The sequence below is a fragment of the Lathyrus oleraceus genome, chromosome 4, assembly GCF_024323335.1.
Source record: "Lathyrus oleraceus cultivar Zhongwan6 chromosome 4, CAAS_Psat_ZW6_1.0, whole genome shotgun sequence".
NCBI lineage: Eukaryota > Viridiplantae > Streptophyta > Magnoliopsida > Fabales > Fabaceae > Lathyrus > Lathyrus oleraceus.
Window position 1 is genome coordinate 133,925,222 of NC_066582.1, and position 11,908 is coordinate 133,937,129.

The following is an 11,908-nucleotide window of genomic DNA, read 5'->3' on the forward strand; positions in this document are numbered from 1 at the left end:
TTCTTAGGTACCTGTTGTTGCTGCTGCTGATATTGATTTTGATATTGACCCTGTGCCTGCTGTTGCACGTTCCCTCTTTGGTCTTTCCATGCAAAATTGGGATGATTTTTCCACCCCGGATTGTATGTGTTGGAGTAGGGATTGTTCTACTTTAAAATTTTTATATCTTTGATCTGTTGCGGTGTTGCAAAACAATGAACAATATTGTGTGGTCCATTGCAAATGTCACACACTTCACTCGGTGCCTGTTGCACTTGAGCCACTTTCTGAGCACCTATGTTTAGTGCTCTCAACCTTTTCTCTACCTCTGCAGCAACAGCTTCTTCAATTTTTACCTGTTTATTTGTCTCAAGCTTCAAGTCAATAACTGCAGATTTGCTTGATACCCTGTCATATAACTCTAAATGCTCGTTCGAGGCAATAGCTTAAATTATCTTCTTCATACCGGTGGCTGTTGCAAAGTTGGCTGAGCCACCAGCTGCTGAATCAAGGATTTGTCTTGTTTGAATTCGAAGACCATTGACGAACATTTGCATTTGTTCAGTTTCATCCATGTTGTGAGTAGGACAAGCCACTAGGATTCTCTTGAATCGTTTGTAGGCATCTCCTAGTGACTCACCCTCCTTTTGTTTGAAGTTTAGGATCTCATATATTTTCCGCAATGACACAGATGCGGGAAAATACTCTTGCAAGAATGTTGTTTCCATGTGCTCCCATGTAGTGATACTACCAGCAGGTAAGGAATAAAACCACTCTTCAGCCTCATCTGCTAAAGTGAATGGGAACATACGAAGTCAGACTGCTTCTTCACTATGTTCAGGCATTTTCAGTGTTGTGCTCATGGTTAAAAATCTTTGCAGATGCTTGTTGGCATCTTCATTCACTCTTCCAGAGAAGGACCTTCTTTCGAGTTGATTAATGGTGCTGGGATGCAGCTGGAATTGTTCCACAGTAACTGGTTGGTTGACAATTGTCATACGACCACCCGGGGTGTTGGTTCCACCATAGTCACCGAGGAGTCTCTCTGGTGGTGGTGGATTAGCAGCCATGATTTCAGGAACTGTTTCCGTGTCTGAATCTGAATTCTCTGAGTGCACTGAAACGACTTCTTCCTCCGCTTTCTCTGCTAATTCCAGTTTCTTTCTATTAGCTTGTCGAAGTCGAGCGCGAAGAGTTCCTTCTGGATCTGCATCAAAAGGAAAATCCGCTGAGGCCTTACCTCGCATAAACAAGTTAGACAAAAATTAGAATTGAATAACAAAATTGTCACAGATAAAATTTTGGTTGGCAAGCAACAAAATATCGATAGAATAGAAACTAAAATATGTAATTTGGCAATCCCCGACAACGGCGCCAAAAACTTGATCGGAAAAATAGCAAGTGTACTATTTTTACCGATGTAGTAATAAGGAGTTTTATTTCTAAGTATCGATCTCAAGGATTGCGTAGGAATTACTTATTTTAATTTGATTCTATCAGAACAAAAAGATAATGGTTTGGTTGTTTTGGAATTTATAATAGTAGACACAAAAATAGTAAAAATAATTGATTAAGATAAAAGATGCTAGGGTGAGTGGTTGAGTTAATCGGTTATGAATTCAGTCCCGATTTCCTTAATACATATGATACATTCAATCACCTAACCTCAGAATGTTCTTACTTAAGTCCTTAAGGAAGAAACTATTAAACTACCAATTCTTACTCAAATGTCCATTCAATTAATCATTGGTTTTAATCATACAAAATATCAAGGTTTACGGTGATTTACGAAAGTTACTAGTCCTAGATGATGCATTCATAAACCAAGTTGTGTGAAAACCCTACCAATTACAATCCTGTTATTGGAAGTCATAGATTAATTTGTATTTGTCCGATACAAAAGCATAATAACATCACACAATTGAATTGAAATACGTAACATAGTAATCAAGAAATCATTGGTTCAAATTCATAGCATACGATAACATCAGGACCACCCCCTAGCATCAGGGGGTTTAGCCTCTCATAGTACTTAAAGAACTCATAAAGTAAAGATTAGACATTACAAAGAATTAGGAGAGTTTGATCTTCAATGGTTGATACCCTTGAATCTCGCCGTCTTCAAATCCGTCGTATGCGCTATCTTCTCCAATGCAATGCTTTCGTTCGTCTGTCAAAAGCTCCCCTTCTTCTTTCTCTTCCAAGCCTTCTTATAGCTTCAGATGACTCTCTTCCAAGCTAAAGGTCCAAACTACCCTTAATGAGCAGAATCGGTTCACACAGCAAAAATTAGGTTTTCCAAGCTGCGTACAATCAACACGGCCGTGTGGTGGCACACGGGTGGCCGTGTTGTTCTTCATCATTAATTCTTTTCAGCATAAGTTACAGTGGCAACAACACGGGCCGTGTCCCTACACACGGGTGCCCGTGTTAATGCACTGTTTTAATCAACACGGCCGTGTAGTGGCACACAGGTGGCCGTGTTGATCTCTGTTTTTCTGCTCCCTCTCTGCTCTGCTTGATCAACAACACGGGCAGTGTTGTGGCACACGGGTGCCCGTGTTGACCTGCTGTTTTTTCATATTTTTGTCCTTCAGAGTGTCCAGAACTTCACCATTCTTGCTTTTAAACCTGTAACAATGACACTACCAAACGAAGCATCAACGAGATCTTTTTGACATAAACTCGTAATCGAATGCAATGCAATACCAAACCAACAAAACCTGCTAATTGACTCAAATGCAACTAAAAACAAACATAAATCTTACCAAGGTGATGAAAATATGTCGGATTAGCGGCGGAAATTCAATGGAAATGGTGACCGGTCACATATGTATATCATTTTATCTTTATTTTTAGTTATGTTCTGTTTCTTTTTTATTTTGAGATGTTACTATTTTTTCTTCTCTTTTTGAATTTTAGTGCTACCTCTATTTTCATGTTTTCAACTTTTGAATCCATAAGTAATCAAAAACTTCTGGTTGATTTTCTTTCAGATAGGTCTTTGAAAAATTCTAGCAATTAGTATTTGGATTGCTATCATTGTAAAAGATTCTCAAATCAAGAGCATCTCTTTTAATCAAGGATAATACTCATCCTATCTATTGTGCGTCTCACACTTTTGAAAATTCAAAAGTATTCTAACTAATATCCGGAGATGCATCTTCGGACAAATCTAAAATCACACGAATCCTCGTATTTCAATCTGTCACACCATTTTTGTCAAAATCTTCTCCGAAAATGCATATCCGTATATTTTCAAGGGTGAATTTAGATATGTATCTTTTTAAAACTCATTGTACTCATTTATAGAGTTTTTATTCACTGAGCTGATTTATTTAACAACTGAGTCACGATTCTAGAAATGCATATTTGAAAATGTCAAGTGGGAAATTGAATAAAACACCACCTTGCATGTTCTTCTTCCTCATGATCAAACTCAACTTCACTCTCAAAACTCAACCACCGATTAGGAAGTTGAAACATGATGACACCAGATCGAAAAAATGTGAGTATCCGCTTAAATTGCGCGGATACCATAAGGCAAATGAAACATGGGAATTTAATGCTGTTTATATTATACATAATCATGCCTTGTGTCGCAAGCTAGTCGGTCATCCTATTGTATGTTGCGTTATTCCGAGGAGAAGAAACTTGTTTCGGACATGACATTAAACATGGTGGCGCCGAAAAACATACTTGCAAATTTGAAATGGAAAAGACCTCAAAATATTTCAAATATCAAGCAAGTATACAATATGCGTGCCCGAAACAACAAGGCGATAAGAGGTGCAAGATTTGAAATGCAAGAACTATTGAAGCTTTTGGATGATGACCACTATGTTCTAGGTACAAAGTTTGTGAGTATAAAGTCATTGTTCGAGATATATTTTGGACTCATCCCAAATCCATCAATTTGTTCAACAAATTTCCCATTGCCCTCATAATTGATTCAACATATAAGACCAACAAGTACTGACTTCCACTTCTAGAAATTATTGGTGTTACTCTACGAAGACGACATTTTTAGTGGATTTTGCATTTTTGGAATCTGAAAAAGAAGACAGTGTTACATGGGCTTTGGAAATGAGCAAGAGTATGTTGAAGGACAAAGAAAACATGTCAAATGTAATTGTCACTGATCGCGATGCCGCATTGATGAATTCGATTGCAAAAGTATTTCTTACATCATATGTATTACTATATAAGTCGACTAAAACATGCGGTAGACACCAAACAAATCAAGGGTGGAAATGGAAAAATAGTCAAACCTGGTGTGGTGTTAGAAAAAATAATTGATGTTTGGAATGATATAATAAATTCTTACACGAAAGAGTTATACGACAAATTTGTAATACATTTCAGGAGGGTGTCTGCAAGATATCTAATTTTTCTAAAATATATTGAGAATACTATTTTGGATCAGGTGAAGAAGAAAATTGTTTGTGCCTAGACTGATCATATTAAACACTTTGGCAATACAACAACTAACAAAGTTGAATCTGCACATGCTACACTGAAGAATTGGTTGGAAAACAGTAAAGGTGATTTTTGTCGAGATTGGGACACCGTGAACCAATTGCTATGAAACCAACATAGTGAGATATAAACAAGTTTTTGTTGGAGTATTACTGTGTTAGAACACATTGATTTAAAGACAACATCATTTATTCAAGTTGGTTGTAAACATATCTTAGACGAGATTGGATTTTATTTTTTACAAAGTCAAGCGAATAGATAAAACAGGTTTAGATAACTCAAAGTATAGTTGCACATTTAGGAAGATGAACGGTATTCCATGTGCTTCTTTAATTGCAAATAAAGTGAAGGTCAACACAATGATACATATGGATGAGATTTACACTCATTGAAAAAGACTCTGATTTGATGATGATGGTGTAATGAATGATGATAAATCAAACATATCTATCATGACCGAGTGAAAAGTGATACAAGAGAGATTCATCCAAGTTGATGACAACATGAAATTGCACATCAAAGAGCAGTTGAGGTAGATTGTCTATTCTAAAACCACTACTTTGAAACCACCTTTAAAACCGATAAAACTAAAAATGCCCCTAAAAAGGTCAAACCGACAAAGACTGACAATTCTACGAGACGATCTACTTCTTACTTTGAACAAGTTGACTCACATTTTTCGGATTCTCCAACTCCTAAATATATAAAAAAAATTATTTTCAAGGGAGCTCGCATTAGAAAACCACCCCACCCCCTCCCCACCGTTACAAAAAACCATCCACATTGAAGATATATTATTTTTTATGCACAAATACATTGAATACATTGTAGATGTTAAATGTGACGACAACTGTGGTTTTTGAGTTATTTCGGGTTTGCCCAGTAAAGGAGAGAAGAACCACCAATTTTTCGCCATCAACTTATACAAAATTCGACGACGCATAGGCAATCATACACATCACTATATTATAGGAAAAAGAAAATTACGATGCAATTCTCAAGGCTCCTGTTCCTTGTGTTAGTGATTCGTCACTATTTAAAAATTAGACGCGCTTTCCTGAAATGAGACATCTTATAGCAAGTGCTTATGATATGATGTGTATTGATATGACAAGATATTGTTTCTCGAAAACATTTTCCACTTCAGAGTAGGTCACCTCAAAATTCATCCTAACGCATCATGTGTGTTGGGTGGCTTTCACAAATATAATATTTTGTTCAAGTTTATTTGAAACCGGAGTGTCCTATACCAAAGACATCATCGGAGTGGGTGGTACATTTCACAAAAGAGACTGAAACTTGGTTAGATCACTTTCAGGAAAGGATAGAAGAATTCACCAAATTGAGCGACAATGAAAAAAATCAGATAAGAAAAGGTCAAAGAAGGAACCACCGATAGGTATAGATTTACGTGGTGGCACATACTTTGATACATTTTAATTTTTATATAACAATCTAACTCAGTTTTTGTAAGTAATATTGTCATTGAAAGTAATCTCGATACAATTTGGGAAATATGTAATGTACATTCTACATTAATGTTATAGAATTTGGTGGTAATTTTTAGACATTTTCATGTTTCAAAATTTGGGCCTGCATATATAAAAATTTTGTATGAACAGTGCTTTGTGGATTGATTATAGATATGTATCTCTGGACACATCCCATTTTAATTGTAAAAATAAGTGCTTTGTGGATTGATTATAGATATGTATCTCTGGGCACATCCCATTTTAATTGTAAAAATAACTACATAGGGGATTTTATGGATGTGTATCTCTATAAAAATCCTTATTTTCTAAAAAATAAGGTGTCTAAATATGCATATCTCTGATGACAAAATATTGTTTCTAAGATCCAAATTGATATAAAATTTGTATAAATAAGGGGTATTTCATCCCGATGTTTTTAAAAAACACACACACACACGAATAAATACATATGTCAATCTTACATTTATGTATTTTAATGACGCAAAACCACCGCTTCAATTTAGGATCTCAGAAGATACACCTCTCATCAATCTAAAACCAAAACTAGACACTCTCCTACAATATCCAAAAATTGAAGAGTGGTCAAACTCGAGTATCGTTCACTCTCGATTGACGACGAAGGAAAGATATGGTTCTACAAACTTGAACTGAAGACATATGAAAGTTTAAAGGTTACGTGAAATACATTTTATCATTATTCATCAAAAGATCCGATTAAAATGGATACGACGATTGCAAGATCGACCGACGATATTTTAAAGATGTTACGATGTCCTGAATCACCCGTTTGTAATGAAATGTGATATTAAATTTTTTTTCCAACATTCTGTAATTGTTTCTAGTTTGACTGTTTCTGGTTTGTGACCTAACAAAACATATTCCAGAGATCATCTCTGGAAAACTCATCGAGTTTTGAATTAAGGGTTGTTAGAAGAAGCATCTTCCATACCCTCTCTAATGTTAATATGGAGATACATCTCTAAACTAAATTTTGACAAAATAAGAATCACTCACCAATTTACACTAATGAGTGTAAAAAAAGTATGTCTAAAGATCCATCTCCAGATTTTATCTTCAGATTTCAGAAGCAACTATGACTTTTCACCGTGGTATGAAAACACCCCAGGGAATGAAGAGAGTACTCCCCTCAATGAAAATGCAATAACCCACAATAACTTCATCTCTCCACTTATTCTTTGTCTAAATCAGCCACCAATAGATCTATCTTCCATCAAATCTTAAAGAGTCAAATATGCAACCATCGTCATGCCAACATTTCCAACACACTTCCGTAATATTCCTAAATCGTAATTGTTCCGATACATTATCACAAAATTTCAAGGGTTGACATCTACCCCAGTGTCAAAATAGTCTCTATCCAATCAAATCCCAAAAAACTCTCTCTCTTAATTAGACCCTCCGGTCACTATTATAAGTAAATTTGACTTTTTTGATACATTTGACTGTCAAAATATCTAGTTCATATATGAACTTGATACATTGACAGTCAAATATACCAAAAAAATCAAATTTACTTATAATAGTGACCAGAGACAATACCCCATTATTTATTTGGAGACAACACTTCTAACTGCAGTATACATGACATTTTTAATAAAAAAACTACTAACAAATAAACTGTTTACTAATAATAATATTAACTAAATCACTTCAATTGATAAAATATTAGGATGTAGTTTAATTCATAATTCATTCAAGTATCCAAATCCACTTACTAAGAAAATTTTTGTTGTATGTGTATGTCTGATCTCTCATGTCTCAGTGCAGGCAGGCATATGACAGTAAAGATGTCTGAATTCAAGGGACCAAAATAAACGCAAACCTTCGTGAGTTTGTTTCTCTTGCAGATTTATTATATGGTAAGCCTGTGCCACAACAAATTAGCATATCCATATAGCTGGAGTTACTTATTACAATATAAAAGGTCCATAAACTTTGCAGAAAACGCCGCACAAATGTGGCATCTAACACTGCAATGCAAGACTATTTGACAGAAAGAAAAAAACATTGAAAGATTAAAAAATCTATAAACAGATAACATCTTTTTCTGCAGTGGCCCATAACAGAAAATGCATAAACAGATAACATATTTTCCGCAGTGGCCCATAACTTCAAACAACCAATACTAATTCAATTCTATTTCTAGCAGAGTTTCAGACAATGCTATATTAAGTGATGATCTATTTGATTGATTCTTCTTGGATAATCAAACATATAATTTTGACAATCATCTAAGCCTATTTCATGAGCATATTTTAATGTTTTGTTTAGATCCAGTTTCTGGTACACCTGTCTTATTTCCTCACCAATTATTATCAGCTAAACATAAGATACGTTCAAATAACATGGAATCTGTCAGGTCAGGTAAGAAAAACACAGTTCTTTCATACAGAAAACTGAAAATTATGCAAATTGAAGATATTTAATTACATGAGATCAGAACTCAATCAAGGCAACAAATATAAGTACTGTATGACTGTATGAATATTATTTCCACAAGGACAGTGATTACCCATAACAGCATAAATAAGTTGAGCAAGACACTAGACTTATGAATATATACAAGAGATATTTCAGTATTCGCAGGAGAAAAATCCAACTCTAACATTAAGACCTGTAAGATAAACAGCTATCCAGGTAGAAGGTAGATAGTTTACACATGACACATAAAAACTTTTTCAACTAATCCTGATAAAATGAGTTCACCTGTCAAAACCATCTTATCTTATCTTTTAATATACTATGAACTCTTTCTCTTTATATGATGCAATACAGCAGGGGATCCTTCAAATAAATCTAATAAAAAAGTCTCTAGATCCTCTGGTGAATACTTAATGTATTTGCTTGAATGTCTTCCTTCCAGCTGACAGCTAAATCTCCCTACAAATGAGCGGTATGCAGGAATCACCCTCTCAGATATAGATATTCGCATCTCTTCACGAAGCTGCTCATCAGGTACCTTCCAACCTGTCTGAACCCTGTATATTTCTTCAAAACATGCATTGAAATTCTTGAACCTCTCCTTCAAAGCCATTTTTGAGGCACTATTAGAGCTCCCTCCAATCCCTTCATCCTTCAAACAAGACAAGGCCTTACTCCAAGAGACTCTAAGGTATCCTGTAGAGTACTGTCGTACCTTAACGCTGCGTTTACGAATCCATTTTTCTCTCAAGACATCTTTAAGATCCGAGTCCTTCACTTTGCGCACTAGGTAATAGAGATTGTTCATCAAAAACACCTGCTGCAATGCAATGTCTTCATAAAGTTTTGATTTTTCCTCAAGATTATGCTCAAGTTCAGACATTAACAACAGTATTTGTCGGCCTAAAGGGGACAAATCCTCTAACTGTGAAACCTCACCCCCCAAATCATTTTTAAAGTGATAAAGAGCCTCTTCGCTGATTTCCAAAAGCGAATCCATAGCATCACTATAATCGACAAGCAGTTTCAGGTAATTCATAACATACCGAGGCAAAGGATGAACATCCCCAGTTATAACCGGCTTTCTAGAAGTCTCATGCCTAATACAATTCTCAAATTCAGCAAATGTCCCTTTTACTGCCTCACCAAGGCCTTTGAGCACACCCTTTGCTTCCGTGATGACAAGCGCATCCAAAACCATTTCTTCCAAATCAGGCAAAGCATCTCTCAAAGCCTCATACATATCCAATATCCTAAACAACTTCTCAGGTGACCTCTTACAAATGGCAACGGCTTCACCGAAATTCAACAACATCATGACACAGGCTTTAGCAGTTTCATTGAAACATGTATCCTTCAAATCATAGAATTCACCAAAAAGGCTATCACAAAGCCTTTTCTCCCCACTCAACAAAACCCCAACAACAGCTTTAACAGCTTGCACCCAATGCTTCATTTTCTCATCCAAACTCTTCCACTCAACCTTCTGAACCTCTTCAATACTCATCTTCTCAACACCTAGAATAGTCAAACACTCAATCAAAGCGTCACGACGAACACTACTATAAACCTGAAGACACTCCCTCTCATAACCAGACCTAACCATACGATCAATAATATCTTTGAGATTCAGAATCGATTCAGGACGCACTAAATCCACAAACAAATCATCTCCTAGGCTAACACCACGCTCATGAAACCTATTAGAACCGGCATCCTCGCCAAAACTCCCAGAATTATCATCTATACCACCATCTTGGGAACTGAAAGAGAGGGAACTCCTCCTGTTAGTACTGCACCGGCTAACAGCGTTCGGCGGGATGGTATTACAAATCAGCACGTGACGAAACTCATCCTCGAGCCTCGACATAGCAAGCTGGATCGCGGTCTCAGCACGATCCAAAATGATCCGATCAGTTTTCCCGGTTGAATGATCCGGCGAGATCGAGAAATGTTCGATCCACTGAATGATCTCATCAACAGCGAGAAAATACTCGACAGGATCATTAGGAGGATCAAAAAGCGAAGTAGATTGACGAGAAGACTCGGTGTAGAGAGAAGAATCATCGATTATAATTTTCTCAGCGGCTTCGAAACGGTCAAGCTCTTCATCCTCGGAGGATTTGGAATCATCACCGTTGATTAGGTCAGTGATGCCGGATAAACGGTTATCGAAGGTGGAGAAAATCAATAGCATGTCTTCACGATCCTCTTTAGGAGCTTTTAGGCTTTTCAGGATCTGTTGAGCTGTAGCGAGAACTCGATCGTCTCCACCAGCGCCTCCGCCTAGGCTGGTGGTGGTGGTGGCGGCCATGATCGGAATTGAATTAGGGTTTGTATTGGATTGGTAGTTTTTTTTGTAGTGTGGAAGATGGTGAAGTAAAATAAAGGGGTTTGGTATTGGAATTGGGTTATAGAAAGAAGTGATGAAGGTGTAAGAAAAAAATAGAAAATAGAATGGAAGATACGTTGGGTATTATTCTCGGATATTGTCAGATTTTAATTAATTTATTTGATTATTTATTTTTTATAGTTTTTTTAGGGGATGATAGAGTTAGGTGTTGTTTGGGAATGGATGAAGAAAAGTTAGAGAGAGAGAGAGGCAGTTGTTTTGTGTTGGTTTGGCCGGCTCGTTGGAAAATGGATAGTTACAAAAGTTGTGGGGGGTTTTGGGTTATAACTTACAAATCAAGCGCTGTAATAATTTTAAGATTTTTTTTCCCTTCATTGTAATATGTTTGACGGGTTTTCTGGTTTTTATTTTTGACTGAATCAAATAATATTAATTATTTTCTAGCAAAAAAATTTTAAAAATATAAAAAAGTAATGATCCCATGATAAAAGATATAATGTAATAAATATATATATTTTTTTGTTAAAAGTGTAATAAATATATTATGGTTGATTCTGAATTTATTGAAAAAGGTTGTTTCATTGAGAAAAAATATTCTCATGTCTTGTTGGTATAAATATGTTAAAGAATAAAATACTTTTGATTCATTATAAAAATATTAATGATATTTTTTTAATCAGAAAATTTAAAAAAATTAAGATTTAAATCTTTTAATGAAAAATACTTAAATAAAATTTATATGGGGAAGTAATTTTTTCCTAATTTGCACTTATATATACTTTTATTATTATTAATTAATTTTTTTTACCAATAAATGTTTTAACAGTCATTAATATTTTTGTTCAATTTATATCCGTTTTACTATTATTATATTCAAAATACTAGAAAACAAGGTTTTTTTACCAAGATAACCCACTTTTTCGAAAAAATTCCCAAAATACCCCAGTTTTCAGCAAAATTCCCAATCTACCCCACTTTTAGGAGGAGGCGTCAATTGAATTGGCGACTCCTCTTAAAAATTGCAAGGAGGCGCCAATTGGATTGGCTAGGGCACCTGCCCTAGCCAATCCAATTGGCGCCTATGTGTAATTTTTAAGAGGAGGCGCCAATTCAATTGGCGACTCCCTTAAAAAAGCCTCAAATGGAAAAACCTCCAACATGA

The 11,908-nt window shown here is 35.6% G+C and overlaps 1 protein-coding gene across 1 annotated transcript; it reads right to left on the reverse strand.

The window, feature by feature from the left end:
• Nucleotides 1-8,434: 8,434 nt before the first annotated feature.
• On the reverse strand, nucleotides 8,435-11,027 carry LOC127074062 (exocyst complex component EXO70B1). The gene has a single exon (XM_051015328.1). The coding sequence runs from the start codon at nucleotides 10,705-10,707 to the stop codon at nucleotides 8,713-8,715; it is 1,995 nt and encodes a 664-aa protein (XP_050871285.1). The 5' UTR covers nucleotides 10,708-11,027; the 3' UTR covers nucleotides 8,435-8,712.
• Nucleotides 11,028-11,908: the final 881 nt, after the last annotated feature.

Excerpts from the sequence above, each read along its gene's own strand:
- LOC127074062 (XM_051015328.1), bottom strand. The coding sequence starts at position 10,707 with ATGGCCGCCACCACCACCACCAGCCTAGGCGGAGGCGCTGGTGGAGAC.